The following is a 17,743-nucleotide window of genomic DNA, read 5'->3' as shown; positions in this document are numbered from 1 at the left end:
CATATTTCCTTCATTCGGGAGCTTCGGCCCAAGTGGCGTCGCGAGGCTTTGTGATAAAACCACAGCTTCTGCCACTCCTTGACGGTCTCCACGAAGGTAACTTTGGGTCATGTGACGTTGGGCATCTTGCTCACCATGGCACCCTCGCACTCCGCGTGCTGGCCATCGACCACCTTCGGCTTCACATTGAAGATCTTGAGCCATAGTCCAAAGTGGGGGGAATGCGGAGGAAGGCCTCGCACATGACAATGAATGCTGAGATGTTGAGGAAGGAGTTCGGGGCTAGATCATGGAAATCTAGCCCATAATAGAACATCAGTCCACGGACGAAAGGGTGGAGTGGAAACCCTAGCCCGCAGACGAAGTGAGGGATGAACACCACCCTCTCGTTGGACTTCGGGGTGGGGACGATTTGCCCCTTGGCCGGAAGGCGGTGGGCGATTTCCTTCGCCAGATACCCGGACGCCCGAACCTCACTAATGTCCTTCTTCTTTACAGAGGAGGCCATCCACTTGCCTTGACCTCCGGATCCGGACATGGTTGGGTGCTTGCTCGAGGTGGAAAAGATGAGAACTTAGGCGCTGGAGCTCAAGAATGGAAGGGCAGAGGAAGAGAGAAGGCGTGGGTGAAGAAAGGGAGTTCTTACCCCCTTATAAAGGCAGTGAATATCGAACGCCTCCCCACTCGCCTTAAAACTCGCCTATTCCCAAGGGCTGTGCAAACGGCACAGTTGGATTACCCACACCCGTATTGATGAGAATCCCACAATAAGGGGACACGATCTCTGCTTTGACAAGACGTGCCAATGGAAACCGCATCTCGAAATACGGAATGGCAGATGAAAACGGTTCAAAATAATGATCGGGCAGACGTGATGTCATCTTGGAATTTTGGGGCGACCGGCTCTACGGCGTAGACGTCCCTTAGCGCACGCTTGCGCTCCCTCGTGGGGATATGAGTGACATATATCATATTCAGTGTTTTTACCTCAGGGGGAAATTTCTTCTGCCCCCTGAGGGAGTCCTGGACTAAGGGGTCCTCAGGCGTCCGACCTATTGGACATGGGCCGGACTGATGGGCTGTGAAGATACAAAGACCGAAGACTCTACCGGTGTCCGGATGGGACTCTCCTTGGCGTGGAAGGCAAGCTTGGCATCCAAATATGAAGATTCCCTTCTCTGTAACCGACTTTGGGTAACCCTAGTCCCCTCCGGTGTCTATATAAACCCGAGGGCTTAGTCCGTAGAGGAGATATAAAACTAAAGTCAGACAGGCTAGACTTCTAGGGTTTTAGCCATTACGATCTCGTGGTAGATAAACTCTTGTAATACTCATATTAATCAAGATCAATCAAGCAGGAAGTAGGGTATTACTTCCATAGAGAGGGCCCGAACCTGGGTAAACATTGTGTCCCCTGTCTCCTGTTACCAACCTTCGATGCACAGTTCGGGACCCCATACCCGAGATCCGCCGGTTTTGACACCGACACCCCCCTGTGTTCGGTGGGCGGGGCTCATCATCATCCTCGCTTGACGGCCCTTACTGTCGGTGTCAAAACCAGCGGATCTCGGGTAGGGGGTCCCGAACTGTGTGTCTAAGGCGGATGGTAACAGGAGGAGGGGGACACGATGTTTACCCAGGTTCGGGCCCTCTCGATGGAGGTAATACCCTACTTCCTGCTTGATTGATCTTGATGATATGAGTATTACAAGAGTTGATCTACCACGAGATCGTAGAGGCTAAACCCTAGAAGCTAGCCTATGGTATGATTGTTGTTGTCCTACGGACTAAACCCTCCGGTTTATATAGACACCGGAGGGGGCTAGGGTTACACAGAGTCGGTTACAAGGGAGGAGATCTACATATCCGTATTGCCAAGCTTGCCTTCCACGCCAAGGAGAGTCCCATCCGGACACGGGACGAAGTCTTGAGTCTTGTATCTTCATAGTCCAACAGTCCTGCTGTCCGAGGACCCCCTAATCCAGGACTCCCTCAGTAGCCCCTGAACCAGGCTTCAATGACGATGAGTCCGGCGCGCAGATTGTCTTCGGCACTGCAAGGCGGGTTCCTCCTCCGAATACTCCATAGAAGATTTTGAACACAAGGATAGTGTCCGGCTCTGCAAAACAAATTCCACATACCACCGTAGAGAGAATAATATTTCCACAAATCTAATCTGCTGACAGCTTTTCATAACATGACGTACTGCCGTGGTCTGGTCATGACGAACCGTTTTTCCGAGCCTGCCACTGCACGTGTCGCGAGGCGGTTTTATTGGCACGTCTTGTCGAAGCAGAGATCGTGTCCCTCTTATCACGGGATTCTCATCAATACGGGTATGGGTAACCCAATCGTGCATGTTGGTATGACTCCTCGATTTTAGGCAAGTTCCAAACGGCCACGCGGAGGACGCTTGATATTCACCCTCTTTATAAAGGGGCCAAGGCTTGTCCTTTTCTTCTCGCACTCAATCGAATCCTTCCCCCACCTAGAGTTCCAACACCCAAGGCTCAGGTTAGGCGCTTCGGACCTTCAGTCCTGTCCGGATCCAACCTTCAAGGTCGGTGGATGCCCTCCTGTGTTACAGAGGAGGACATCAAGAAGCTAATAGAAGCCAGGTATCTGACCGCCAAAATCTCGCACAGGCTGCCCGCTCGAGGGCAGGTCATCCCCACTCCCGAACCCAACGAGAGTGTCGTATTTATTTCCCACTTCCTCTGAGGGATAGGCTTTAGTCTTGATCCCTTTGTCAGAGGGCTTATGTTCTACTACGGGCTTGATTTCCATGATCTGGCTCCGTATTCCATCCTTCACATCTCATCATTCATCGTCGTGTGTGAAGCCTTCCTCTGCATCACCCCACACTTCGGCTTATGGCTCAAGACCTTCAATGTGAAGCCGAAGATGATTGAGGGGCGACACGCAGAATGCGGAGGCGCCATAATAAACAAAGGCGCCAATGCTCCAGGGCCAAAGGGTTCCTTCCCGGAGACATCCAAGTTAGGGCAGCGGGAGTGGTTTTACATCACAGCTCCCCGTGGTACTAAGTGGGTAGCCGCCTCTGCCTTCCGCTCGGACCCCCCGCCACAACTGGCGTCACGGATCAACAAGGGGCTGGACTGGGGCCAGTAAATGATGTGCCGATATTGCAGAGTCGCATCCGAGATCTCCTCGAGAGAGATGTCAGCCTTGTCAAGGTAATGCAAGTCATGCTAGTTCATCGAGTCCTTCCTTGCAAACGTCGACCTCTCCGTATGTGGGAGTTCAACCCGGAAGGACCGTGAACTATTCAGCACTTCTTCGGCGTGACGCTCGAAGAGATGTATAGATTGTTCTTCGGATCACAAATAAAGTGTCCGGACACCACCGAGGATGCGGGTCTGAACTGCAATTGTCCAGACACCCAAGTAAGTAATTCCGCAGCTGAACACGTTGTCTTTTAATTTACCACAACATCATTCTGAAAAGTCTCCTTTTGACCAGGACTGGATAAAAAAGGCGAAGATGATCAGGTGTTCGGCCCCCCCTCCCGAAGGCTCACCGGATCCTGTACTAGCCAGGATGCTTGAGCTTGCGCCTTATCAGGCGCCATCAGGGGTAGATAAAGGGAGGAACGAAGAAGCCAAAAGCGGGCCTCATTCGTTATTCATCCAAACCGGGGGAATTAGTGCCTCCGCGAAGGAGGATAACCGGGGAGAAGAATCTAAAATTCCCCCTCCCCAAGGAAGGAAGAGGGCCGCCTCTTAAGATTTGGAAACAATGGCTTTCAAACTAGGGAAGAAACCTTTGTCAGAGGACCCTACCCCGGAGGGCATCCTTACCACACTATACCCGCAAGGGGACCAGCCCTCCATCGAGCTGTAAGTAAACAAAAGTACTTTATAGTAAATATACCCTACTTCATTTCTGAGAACAATAACCGAGACGTGTGTCTTGTAGTTCGGATCGTAGCCCTTCTCGACAGAGTTCGTCTTCGAGGGATCTTCTTCCGGAGATGATGGAGAGCGAAACGCCTCCCCGTGCCTCCCCTCCTCGTGAAGCGGACGACCCTGAGGTGTCGTCAAGGAGGATTTCTCCTAATCCGCCAAGGCCAGAGGGTAACCCTTCGGCCACCCGAAGTCCGGAGTATTCAGCTCCTAAGGAGAGCAACACAAAGAGTCTGGGACTGTCCGGTGCGTGACCAGACGCACTGATGAATCTTCTGGAGCAAGCGGCTATCTCAGAAGCGCATCATACGCTAATGGGTACGGTGGTTGAGAGGATTTCATCCGCCGAAAGCAGGTTGCATGAAGCTTTTATGAGCCTGCTGAGAGGCTTTGAGGTACGCAAAGTAATATATATTTTTTGACGGTACCCCACAAGCTAGGTGTGCCCTATGCAGATAGTAGCCCCTGAGACTCTGGTTGCTGTCAAAAAGACGGCAAATAGAGGATCATGGTCCCAGGTAATAACCGTGCAGCTTTCACGTGCAGGCGGCTGAGGGTCCGGTGGCTAGCCGGACTGGTGAGTTTGCCGAACTGAAGCGGCAACTTGATGCGGCAGATGCCGACATCGTGCTTGTAAACAAGTGGCTTGACGAGGCACAGGGTATGTCTTCCCCTATGATCAACACATATTAAGAGGAGCATGATGCTAGTATATGTAATATGCTATGACTGCAAATGGAGCTGTCGCCGTGGAGACCCTTCGGGCGGAACTTGCCCGGGCCAAGGAACAAGCCAGGAAGAGTGATGTGGCCGCCCTAAAGGCGGTCGAAGAGCTAAGAGCCGAACAGGCTGTGCATTGCCAGAGCAAAGAGAAAATAGCCAAGATGGCTGTTGAGCTGAAAGATGCCGCTGACCGTTATGAGCTTCTTGGAAAGGAAAGCCAAACGAAGACGGCGAACCTGGAGAAGGCCGCGGTAGCAGCCAAGGAAGCTCGCTCTAAAATCAGAGCGGCGAAGGAGGAGCTACGTCAAGCCGGAAATATCACAGCTGGGAAGCCCTTTTTGTTGCGGACGAAGTTCGGAGATCCTAAGTATGCCCTTCTGGATCTATTATGGAGTTCCTGCGGACACGTACCTGGATTTGGCAGCAAGTGCTGCTGATGCGACCAAGTTTTTCGAAGATCAAAAAGATCACAAAGTGGAAAAGTTGTTCTGGTCGCAGTTCAATGCTCCGGCGCGTCCGCTGCTGTTAAATGAGCAAATGGCCGAGTGGGCCGAGCTCCATAGGTTGTCCGGGCTCGCCATGAGGTCTGTTGTGGATCATCTTTGGCCGGAAGGACCAAGGCCGAATAGTTATTTTGGCTTAGTGCAACGATTCCTTGGTGTTGTGCCGCATATCGACGCTGTGAAGAGGTCGGCGTGCATAGTGGGTGCGCGGATGGCTCTCGCCCGTGTCAAGACATACTGGGCAGTGATGGAGGCCACCGCTATTGCAACCCAGAGTTCGGCCGTAGGCCAGGTATCGGCTGAGCACTATTTTGAAGAAGTATTAGAAGGCGCTCGTTTAATAGAGGCTCAGTGCTCCAAGAGTATCATGTTCTAGTGACATGTATCCCAATTGTAAGAACAATGTTATTTGAATTATAAAGGCTGTGTTTATACTTTTGCCTGAAAGTATTATTATGCCTCCTGTGCGGTCGTTTATGTATGTATATATATATATCCTGAAAGTTTGCAGTCGTCGGCTTCAGCCCCCAAGCATATAATGCGGGGGTGTTCGCAAAAGCACGTCTTCACACTTGATCCAACGTCTTGGTCCATGAAGGAGGTGGTAGCGCGGCGAACGAGGCAATCACACTATATTGCTTTAACACTTTCACTTAACCATAGGAGTTTGACAGTGGGGCTAAAATATAGCCCCTGGTATTTTCGCGGATATCCGAATACGGTGCGCGTACGTACATGACCGGGGAAACCGGTCCTTCGTTAATGCGGAGGAATCCCGAAGATTCCGATGAGTCAGCGAGTGGTTGACCAGTCTCATGCTTTATCATGACAGTCAGTTTTCGTCTTTCTCTACTAAGGTGCTCGTCCGGATGAACCAGGGCACAATCGCAGTAGTTCTCCCGGTGCCACCTTAGCCGATAGAGCGGAACGTAAGGTAGCAAAACGCGGGAGCCTGGCAAACCCAACATTTGACCAAAGACATGATTCGGAGCTGATGCATATAAGGCCAAACTCGCGACGCCGAACACTCCCTAAGGTATTCGGTCTTTACAACATATACCGGGATGAGTAACACCCTTGATAATGAACCCCAAGTGTCCAGGTACGTGCATTATTCTGACGTGGCGAAATGCCAATAACGTCAGCATCCCTCTCGGTTATACTGAGTATCCGGAGGATGTGAAGCAACAGGAGATAGTAAAAAAGGTTTACACAGGGTCTTCATCTAAAAAGAAACCTTTGAGCGGGGCCCTGCTGCACGTCTGCGCCTGTGTCTCCGTTGTGCCGTATCCTGGAAGGGTGTAGCACGATTATCATCTGTAAAAGAGAAGAACTTAGGTGAAAGTTGTCGTGCAAAAAATTGGTTATTCTCAATAAACCATTAAAATTCAAGATAAGTAAGGTCGAGCCGAATTTTAGTCCTTTTTACATGCGGGAAGCCCCTGGTACCGCCTATGGTGGTATATCCATCAAACCAATCTTAGGTTTATCTAAGCTGTTACATCTAGTGATGCGCCGGACTCGTCTAGCCGTGTCCGCGGTCTTGACGACCCATCGTTTATTCTGATTGGAGGGGCCGTTTAGTGTTCGGCCGCTAAAGCCGCCACACGTTTCTCCGCGCGTAAGGAACGTTCAACATTTCCGCTAACTGTGATGATGCCACGTGGACCGGGCATTTTAAACTTAAGAGAAGCGTAATGCGGTACTGCATTAAAACGAGTGAAAGCTGTTCTTCCGAGTAGTGCTTGATAGCCGCTTCGGAATGGAGCGATGTCGAAGGTTAACTTTTCACTTCGGAAGTTGGCAGGAGAACTGAATACAACCTCTAGTACTAGAGAGCCCGTATAGCGGGCCTCTGGGCCTGGTATTACTCCTTTAAAGGTAGTATTACTGTGGCTGATCCTTGTCGGGTCTATCCCCATTTTGCGGACTTTGTCCTGATATATCAGATTAACATTACTGCCGCCGTCCATGAGGACTTGGGTGGGATGGTATCCGTCGATAATTGGGTCTAGCACCAAGGCAGCCAATCCTCCGTGCCGGATACTTGTCAGGTGATCCCTGCGATCAAAAGTGATCGGGCAGGACGACCAAGGGTTGAACTTAGGGGTGACGGGCTCTACGGCACGTATATCTCGGAGTGAATGTTTGCTTCTCCTCTTCGTCACGTGAATCGTGTTTACTATTTTGACCTCTGGTGGGAACTTTTTCTGTCCCCCAGTGCTTTGCTGGCGAGGCTCATCCTCGTCTTTACTTGGTGTTTCCCTCCCCTTGTGTTCGGCGTTTAACTTGCCGGCCTGCTTGAAGACCCAGCATTCTCTGTGGGTGTGATTTGCAGGTTTATCGGAGGTGCCATGAATCTGACATAATTTGTCTAGAATCTTGTTTAGGCTGGACGGTCCATCTCTGTTGCCTTTGAAAGGATTTTTCCATTGACTAGGTCGGGAGCCCCTAAATCCGGCGTTTACCGCCGTGTTGTCTGGGCTGTCTTTGTTATTTCGACGCTTGCTTTTACTGCGTCGTGGTTTTCCATTACCATCCCTGACTTCAGAAGTGCCTGGGTCGCTGGTGCTACTACGGGCCAGCCAGCTATCTTCGCCCGTGCAAAAGCGGGTCATAAGACTTGTTAGGGCTACCATTGTCCTTGGTTTTTCTTGGCCGAGGTGTCTGGCGAGCCATTCGTCTCGGACGCTGTGTTTGAAAGCTGCTAAGGCCTCGGCGTCCGGACAGTCGACGATTTGGTTCTTCTTAGTGAGAAATCTGTTCCAAAGCTTTCGGGCTGACTCTCCAGGCTGTTGAATTATATGACTTAAATCGTCTGCATCCGGAGGTCGGACATAGGTCCCTTGAAAGTTAGCCCTAAAGGCATCCTCAAGCTCCTCCCAACTTCCAATTGAATTTTCGGGGCGGCTCTTTATCCAGTGCCGAGCTGGTCCTTTCAACTTGAGGGGCAAGTACTTGATGGCGTGGAGATCGTCTCCGCGAGCCATATGGATATGGAGGATGAAGTCCTCAATCCAGACCCCAGGGTCTGTCGTTCCGTCGTACGCCTCTATGTTCACGGGTTTAAATCCCTCTGGAAATTCGTGATCCAGCACCTCATCGGTGAAACATAGGGGGTGCGCGGCACCCCTGTATTTGGATGTGTCATGGCGTTCTGACGGTTGTAGTGTTCGGTTTTGATTGTGCGCTGGAGCGCGCTTCCTAGATCCGTAGATGGATCTGGTCACGCCGGCCTTTTGATGCTGGTCCTTGCTTGGATTGTGTGCTGACTTATGTGCGGCCTCGTTAGCTGCCCTATCGCGGCCACGAGGTGGTCGATCCGATCGGTCGGCCGTTTTATTTTTCGGCTGCGTGGGCTCTAAGGCCTCATCATCGAATTCAGGCAACAGCTTGCGCTTTGGATAGCTCTTTGTGTGGCGACTACCACCATACTTTTCTTTAGTGTCGAGCACTTTGTTCCATCTACTGTTGAGCGTACTCTGCACGACCTTAAGCCTTTTTTCTCTGCTTCTTCAGACTCCTCGCGGTGGCAATAAGCCTTCTACGGAGGTTTTCTTGTTCCAAGTTCCTTTCAGGGATGATGTGTGCATCGTCGTCCGGACTGTTTTCCTCTCCGGAGAGAGGTTGGTGAGCTTTATCCTCGGGGTCGCCGTGATCGGACAGCGGCTCCGTACTATGTTCGCCGTCCGCTGGTTCATCCTGTTCTGTTGTTTGGTCAATATGGTCGTCGTTTCCTCTGGAGTCGACCGGGGTGTTATTTTTTCTTGCGCTGTTACCGCTGTCCTTGCCGAGGCGGGATTTGGAGCGGCGCCTACGCTGTCGCTTTGGTTGCTTCTCGAGGGAGCTATCCTTCGCTGCATCCTTTCGTTCCTCGTCATTGTTTTCTTTGGGTGTATCCACCATATATATATCGTGTGATGAAGTGGCTGTCCAGCGCCTTGTGGGCGGTGGTTCCTGTTCCTCTCCTGCATCGTCGTCCATACCGTCGATGTCTTCGGAGTCGAAATCGAGCATGTCGGTTAAATCGTCGACAGTGGCTATTAAGTGGGTGGTGGGTGGGGAACGAATTTCTTCATCGTCCGCATCCCATTCTAGCCGGACATAGTTCAGCCAAGGGTCTCCTGACAAGGAGAGAGACCTCAGTGAGTTTAGCACATCGCCAAAGGGCGAGTGGTGAAAGATATCCGCGGAGGTAAACTCCATGATTGGTGCCCAATCAGATTCGATAGGCACGGACACAGGCGGCTCGGAGCCCATGGCCGGGCACGAATCCAACGGTTCGGCAACATGTGTCTCGTAGGAGGTGAAGTCAGTACGGCTCTATCGCCACTGAGTGTGCGGCCTCCGTGGCGGGGTCCATCCACCCGTCCTCAGATGGCGCAATTCGTTCCGGATTGAGGGCCGGAGTAGTTGTAGGTGTGATCTCCCGAACACTATCCGACGGCAAACCTAAGTCATGCTCATCGTGATTGTGCGGCGCACCTGACATGGGCTCGAATCCGTCGAAGATCAAGTATCCGCGGATGTCGGCCGTATAGTTCAAGTTTCCAAACCTGACCTGATGGTCAGGGGCGTAGCTCTCGATCTGCTCCAGATGGCCAAGCGAGTTGGCCCGCAGTACGAAGCCGCCGAATACGAAGATCTGTCCGGGGAGGAAAACCTCACCCTGGATCGCATCGTTGTCGATGATCGAAGGAGCCATCTAGCCTTACGGTGACGGCACAGTGGAACTCTCAATGAAAGCACCAATGTCGGTGTCAAAACCGGCGGATCTCGGGTAGGGGGTCCCGAACTGTGCGTCTAAGGCGGATGGTAACACGAGGCGGGGGACACGATGTTTACCCAGGTTCGGGCCCTCTTGATGGAGGTAATACCCTACTTCCTGCTTGATTGATCTTGATGATGAGTATTACAAGAGTTGATCTACCACGAGATCGTAGAGGCTAAACCCTAGAAGCTAGCCTATGGTATGATTGTTGTTGTCCTACGGACTAAACCCTCCGGTTTATATAGACACCGGAGGGGGCTAGGGTTACGCAGAGTCGGTTACAAGGGAGGAGATCTACATATCCGTATTGGCAAGCTTGCCTTCCACGCCAAGGAGAGTCCCATCCGGACATGGGACGAAGTCTTGAGTCTTGTATCTTCATAGTCCAACAGTCCGGCAGAAATATATAGTCCGGCTGTCCGAGGACCCCCTAATCCAGGACTCCCTCACTTACCCCTTGTGTTCGGTGTTTAACTTACCGGCCTGTTTGAAGACCCAACAATTTCTGTTGGAGTGGTTTGCAGGCTTGTCGGGGGTACCATGAATCTGGCAAGGCCGATCAAGTATTTTGTCTAAATTGGATGGGCCGTCCCTGTTTCCTTTGAATGTCTTCTTCCGCCGACCGGGTTTAGCGCCACTGAATCCGGCATTGACCGACGTGTCTTCGGTATCTTCATTGTTGCTTCGACGCTTGTGTTTGTTGCGTCGTGGCCTGCCGTTGCCATCTCTGGCTTCGGAGGTGCGAGGGTCGCTGGTACTGTTGCTTCAACGAGCCAACCAGCTATCTTCTCCCGCGCAAAAGCGGGTCAGTGCGGTAAGGGCTGCCATAGACTTCGGCTTTTCTTGGCCGAGGTGTCGGGCGAGCCATTCATCACAGACACTATGTTTAAAGGCCGCGAGGGCTTCGGCGTCCGGACAATCGACGATTTGGTTCTTTTTAATTAAGAACCTAGTCCAGATTTTGCGGGCTGACTCTCCGGGTTGCTGGACTATATGACTAAGGTCATCAGCGTCCGGGAGGCTGGACATAGGTACCTTGGAAGTTGTCTCTAAACGCATCCTCCAGATCTTCCCAGCTGCCAATGGAGTTCTCTGGGAGGCTGTTTAACCAGTGTCGTGCTGGCCCTTTCAGCTTTACGGGGATGTATTTGATGGCGTGGAGATCATCGCCGTGAGCCATGTGAATATGGAGAAGAAAGTCTTCAATCCATACTGCGGGATCAGTCGTTCCATCGTATGCTTCAATATTTACGGGCTTAAACCCTTCTGGGAACTGGTGCTGCATTACCTCATCAGTAAAGCATAAGGGGTGTGCGGCGCCTCTGTATCGGGCAACGTCACGACGGAGTTCGGATGACATCTATTCGGTTTTCGGTCCGGGTGAGGTTATGCCTGTCGCGCCAGGCTTGATGGCCGTCGACTCGCGTTGGAGCGCCCCCTTGATCCATAGATTGATCTGGCCTGGCAGGCTCTATTGTCGAGGTCTTGGCGTAAGTCGTAGGTATAGCCTAGAGCTGCTACCTCTTTGCCTCGACGGCGAGGTTGTATGGGCTGGTGTTCGGCATAAGCAGCCGCTTTATCTCGCCCACGTGGTGGTCGGTCTGGTTCATCAGCGCGGTCATATCTTGACGTATTGGCTCAATGGCCTCGTCGTCGAATTGTGGTAGTAGCCGACGCTTCGGATAACTCTTTTTGGGCGCTCGAGGCCGTATTCTTTGGCAGCTAGGACCTGGGTCCATCTGTCGTTGAGGGTATCCTATTCGGCTTGGAGCTGTTGCTGCTTCTTTTTTAGGCTTCTCACAGTTGCGATTAGCTGACGCTTAAAGTGCTCTTGCTCGAGGGGTTCCTCTGGCATGATAAAGTCTTTGTTGCCGAGGCTGACATCATCCTCGGAGATCGGTAGATAGTTACTATCTTCCGAGTCCTCATTCCCGACCGGCTCGTCGGGGTTAACTTGTCCCTCCTCCCATTCATCCTGCTCGGACGCAGGCTCGACCGGGTCTTCGGGATCTTTGGCATCGTCCAGGGTGTTATTGTCTCTGGTGCCGGTGTTACTTTCCTTTTGGCGACGCGATTTTGAGCGGCGCCGCTGACGTCGACGTTTTGGTGGTGCCTCAGCGGCCTTTTAGCCGTACAGCGCCCGGTGAATGGCGGGTCTTGGCTTTGTTTGTCTCTGGCATCGTCGTCCATACTGTTGATGTCTTCGGAGGCATAATCTAGCATGTCGGTCAAATCCTCGACAGTGGCTATTAAGTGGGTGGTGGGTGGGACGTGAAATTCCCCGCTCTCAGCCCCTAGTCCAGGCTGGGCGTAGTTCGGAGCGATACTTCCGTAATGGCGAGGGATCGCATTAAGTCCAAGGCCTTGCTTAAGAGCGAAGGCCGGACGGGGAACCAAGGACCTGCGGGGCTAGGCACGGCAGATTCTATCGGGTTGTGCTCACTAGACGCAGACCTTGAGGGTTCGGAATCGGCATCCAGAGGCGAGTTCGACTCTCCGATGATAGGGAGAATCCTGCTTGATTCCAGGCACGCCGAAGACACAGTTGCCTCCGGGTCTCCGGAGAAAAGTTCCATAGTAGGAAAGGGTCCGGTGGGTTTCAGACACCCCTCTTCGGATAAAGTGGTCTGCTCTGGATCTAAGTCCAGGGCAGGGATGATAGTTGGTCTTTGAACGGAGCCTGATGACGGATCCAATGGGTTTCCTTCTTGGAGATGAGGAACAGTGGTCGAGGCCGTGAACCCTTCGAAGATCAAGTCTCCTCGGATGTTGGTGACGTAATTCAGGCTTCCGAATCTGATCTGATGACCAGGGGCGTAGCTGTCGATCTGTTCGAGGTGGCCAATCGAATTGGCACGCAGAGCGAAGCCGCCGAACACAAAAATTTGGCCGGGGAGGATGGTTTCCCCAGAAAGAGCATCGTTGTTGATGATCGAACGAGCCATCGAACCTTCTGCCGACGACACAGTGGAACTCTCAATGAAAGCACCAATGTCGGTGTCAAAACCGGCCGATCTCGGGTAGGGGGTCCCAAACTGTGTGTCTGAGGATCGATGGTAACAGGAGACAAAGGGGACACGATGTTTACCCAGGTTCGGGCCCTCTTAACGGAGGTAAAACCCTACTTCCTGCTTGATTGACTTTGATGAGTATAGAGGTTACAAGAGTTGATCCACCTCGAGATCGTGATGGCTAAACCCTAGATGTCTAGCCTATATGAATTCTGATTGCCTCTATGGACTAAACCCTCCGGTTTATATAGACACTCGAGGGGCCTAGGGTTGTACAGAGTCAGTTTAGAAGAAGGAATCTATACATCCGGATGCCAATCTTGCCATCCACGCAAAGGAGAGTCCCGTCCGGACATGGGGGAAGGCCTTCTATTTTGTATCTTCACGGCCCATCAGTCCGGCCCATAACACACGGGCCGGACACCCGAGGACCCCTTAATCCAGGACTCCCTCACCAGCCGCCCCATTTATGTGAAGAATCCACAGGAGGGACACACACCCCATCCACATGCACTAGTCGCCCACATTCGAAGCAGAAGTGGGGCACCTTCTCATAACTGAAATCATACCAAGTGCATTGCTTGTCATCCGGTGAGGATTTCAAATAAAAGCCTCTCACTAGAGGTTCATATACTAAAACTGTGGCTTGAACCCTGAGCTGGTTCCCTCTAGCAAATCCCTCCTTGTCCATATCCACCCGGATCACTTTTCCCATCAAATTCCCTAGCGCTTTGCCTAGTTCTTCCGTGCGCTTATCAGGGGGTAGACCATGCACCTGAAAACCACACATCAACCTTATCAAACACCATCTCCGAGGGCCTTGTTCCTCGCTCATAATCTTTCAAAATCAGGACACTAAAATCGTATTGCCACGACCTGTTATAGAGAGCATGTTTCCAATCCCCCTCACAACCGAAGTGCACCTCGAACACATTATTGCCAAGATCTCTGAACCTCGCTTCCTTGTGCAGCCCCCACGCCCTTTGCATCGTTCTTTCCATGACTGTCTCGTTGATGGGTCTAGATGAGCAAGATTTTCCCACCACCGCCCATCTCGCCGTTCACGGAAGCACCTGTTCCGAGGCCTCAAAGACCAGGCCCTCTACCTCCTTGTCCATCAGTACCATACTTCCCATCCTTCCACACAGACTCGCAGCCGGATCCGGTGTCTCGCACTTCACTGGGGACTTGGAAGAGCCCTTGCTTGCTGATCCACCCGGTTTCTGCGCCGACGGCGTAGCCACCGAGGACGCGACCGGGTTCGCCTTTGTTGTCGTAGTCATTGCGGTCTTCCCATCCATCTTCTCCGCCATCAGCCCCTCTGCTAGCAGATCAGATCGCTACCGATCCATGACTAAGAGAGCGTCGTCGCCCCCCCAGCCACTACCGGAGACAAAGACACCCCCACGGGCAAAACCCTAACCCTAGCGCAGGAAGAAAAATCGCCTCCCGATCGCCTCAGAGTTTTCCTACGTATGTTCCATTATGTTTCTTGCTTTACCTTTTTTCTCTATATGTTTTTCTTTAGTTTTTTCCACTATCGATTTTATTTCTTTATTTTCATTTTCATTTTCTCCTTTCTTATTTGAGTTTTTAGTTATAAATTTTTGAATTTTTGAATACTTTTAAAATTTCAATAACCTAATTCAAATTCATGAACTTTTCCTAATTTTTGAATATTTTAAAATTAGTGGATTTTTCATATTCATGAATAATTTAAAAATTTACAAATATTTTTTAATCCATGATTTTTTGTCCATTTTCACAAAAGCGTGAGTATTTTTTAGATTTTTAATATAATATTCATATTCACAATTTTTTACAGTTGCTACAGTAACATTATTCTGAAAATTCCAGAATTTTTTCAGAAAACATTCAAAGTGTTTCAATAAAGGCGGATGAAAAAAAAAGAAAGTTTGGCTAAAAAGCCGAATGGAAAGAAAACGCCAACGCAATATGCATGTGCCATGGATCTGTGCCTTTGCTCGCAATCTATTTTCTTTTAAATAGAAGTATATTAATAAAACGACTAAAACAAAAAGTTGGTTGACAAATTGACAGGAAAAAATCATGAGTGTAATACGCACATAGTGCTACCTGGGCCGCGGCCGTGTCAGTTCTAATTCTGTCATGCAGGACACATGATCCGACCAAACATTACAGGCAGGCCTACTTTGTTGAAAAAAGACAGGGCAATTTATTACAGCAATACTATCTTATATTATCTTATTTTTATTTAATATAGATTAGTCTTAGGTCTTGTATGACCCGTGAAAGACTCTCTTTGTTGAAAATTCTGTTCCCAAAATTCATAAAATAAAAGGAAAAATATTTTCACTTTCCTAAACTAAGGACGGGAAATAAAAAGGCGAGCATATCTTCTAAATTAATCATACTCAACTCGGCCCTTCCTAGAATGGGGCATTATCTGTCCCGATAAATAATTTCAGGAGTAATAAATAGGACTATTTTTTGTGGGAGCTGACCACAAATACATCAGGCCATCATTTTTGACAAAGCTGACGACAAATACATCACACATTAGTTGTGGCGTGCGCTAGTAGCTGGCCTGCTCCCCTGCCTGCCGGGCAGCGTGCATCCTTTGACAAAATCATTCCGCCGGATAAATCCGGATGGTGGCCAACCGGGACAGACTTCCTCAACAGCCCTTCCCGCCGCTCATCTGCCCTGCCGCGGCAAATCCAACGGCCCATACCTGCACACGTCATAGCACGAGTAAGAAAATACAGCAGACCCAGGAACCGCACGGCACTCGGTCAGAAGCGGCTTGCTGATGAATCAAGTCCGGTCAGCGGGATAGACTTCAGACACAAAAACAAAGCCGCACCAATTCCCGCCTCTTTATAAACCCGACGCGAGTGAGCCACCAAATCACGCAGTTCTGTCATCGCGGCCTACAACCGGGGAAAGCACAAACAAGCCGAGCGCCAACACCATGAGGACACAAGCTGTCGTGCTCGCCTACTCGCTGTTGGCATCCGCGCTGCTGTGCAGGTGCGCCGCGGCCTCGCCGGCGTTCATCGTCGGGAAGCTCGTCATGGGCGGTGAGTATTCAGTGCCTGTTCGGTACTTCTCCCATTTCAAAACTCCACTCCGTGCGAGGAGCTGGGTCTGTGCGATTGCGCTATCGCTCCCTCCGCTCCGAGAGTTGCAGCTGTGGAGCGGAGTGGATCCGAGCAGGGCTTCAGTACGCCAACAGCTGGCCAATTGGTTTGAGTACGATCGACTAGCGTACTTACACATGTGTTTGTGTATTGCAGGGGCGGAGTTACGCCGTCCCATGATCGACACCATGACGGCGAATCAATCAGCACCACTGCAACTTTCGACGGCGGCGAGCGATGGAAATGTAGACGGACTCCATCCGAACAGGTTCTCCTTGCTCCCGGAAATAACCTCACCGCTGGACCGGAACCATCCCTTTGGCGAACAAGGGATAGTGCTCGATCACTTGCTCGTGTTTTTGGTGCTCTTTGTTGTGTACATCTTCCGCTGATTTCGAGGCAGTTCCAAATCTTCTCCGGATTACACTCAGATGTATTATATATGCTGTGTACTATATTTAATGTCCTGCGCAAGCAGTAGAACTAATAATCTGATACTTCCTACGTTTCTTTATATAAGGTATATTTGTTTTTTAATAAAATTTCACAATATAAGGTGCATTTCTTGTAACTCCTCAACATTTCGTTTTTAGCGCTCTTGAAAAAAAGAAAAATATCTCTTCCCGATTGCATGTATTTCTCTTTTTAAAGAAAAAAAGGAAAGTGTCTCGGTTCTGATTGCATGTATCTCTTACTACTTTTCAAGCATAAATGATTAATTGCTACTAATCAATGATTTAGCCAAGGTTATTTTTGTCCTAACTTGTGTATAATTACGTGTCTTGGTCACCGTGCCAAAATTATACACATTAAATAAAGGAATGGAGGGAGTATGTTAAGAGCAACTCCAGCACATGTATCCATTTCGTCCGCCGCCGTCCGTTTGGGTCGCCGCGGACAAAAGTGCTGACCCAACGCGCCGACCCATTCCCAAAATGTCTTCGCTTCGCGTCCGCGCGGACCCATTTCTGGCCCAAATTTGCAGCTGAAATGCGTCGGCGCGGATGCGCCGCGCGTCCTCGGTCTCCGCCGCGTCCCCACCTAGCAGCCGCCCAACTACCGAGGTCGTCTTTATTAATGACGACCGCCAATCGCGGCCCACGCATCAGCGACGGCGGTCGACCTTTTTTAATCTGAGCGTGCAGTGGGGCGGCGTCCTCATCCACTTCCAGACGCCCTCGTCCTCATCTCGCCACTCACTGTGCTCCCCCGTCGGCGCTAAAACCTAGCCATCGCCATGGGCTTCTTCTCCGGCAAGGGCAAGGCCCCCGCCGCCCCTCCTCCCGCCTTCGCCGGCGTCTTCTCGCCGGCCTCAGCTGCGCATCAACTGTTGGGGAACGTAGTAATTTCAAAAAAACATCCTACGCACACGCAAGATCATGGTGATGCATATCAACGAGAGGGGAGAGTGTAATCCACGTACCCTCGTGGACCGAAAGCGGAATCGTTATGACAACGCGGTTGATGTAGTCGTTCGTCTTCACGATCCGACCGATCCAAGTACCGAACGTACGGCACCTCCGAGTTCAGCACACGTTCAGCTCGATGACGTCCCACGAGCTCCGATCCAGCAGAGCTTCACGGGAGAGTTCCGTCAGCACGACGGCGTGATGACGGTGATGATGTTGCTACTGACGCAGGGCTTCGCCTAAGCACCGCTACGATATGACCGAGGTGGATTATG

General features: G+C 50.9%; 1 protein-coding gene across 1 annotated transcript; it reads left to right on the top strand.

The window, feature by feature from the left end:
* The first annotated feature begins 15,844 nt into the window (after positions 1-15,844).
* Positions 15,845-16,620, top strand: LOC123074621 (uncharacterized). Its single transcript, XM_044497415.1, has 2 exons — positions 15,845-15,999; positions 16,216-16,620. Exons 1-2 carry the CDS (start codon positions 15,891-15,893, stop codon positions 16,449-16,451), a joined length of 345 nt encoding a protein of 114 aa, XP_044353350.1. The 5' UTR covers positions 15,845-15,890; the 3' UTR covers positions 16,452-16,620.
* The last annotated feature ends 1,123 nt before the right edge of the window (positions 16,621-17,743 follow it).

The sequence above is a fragment of the Triticum aestivum genome, chromosome 3D (assembly GCF_018294505.1).
Source record: "Triticum aestivum cultivar Chinese Spring chromosome 3D, IWGSC CS RefSeq v2.1, whole genome shotgun sequence".
Classification (NCBI taxonomy): Eukaryota; Viridiplantae; Streptophyta; class Magnoliopsida; order Poales; family Poaceae; genus Triticum; species Triticum aestivum.
Note: the sequence above shows the minus strand (reverse complement) of the source record. Positions and strands in the feature narration are given on the sequence as shown.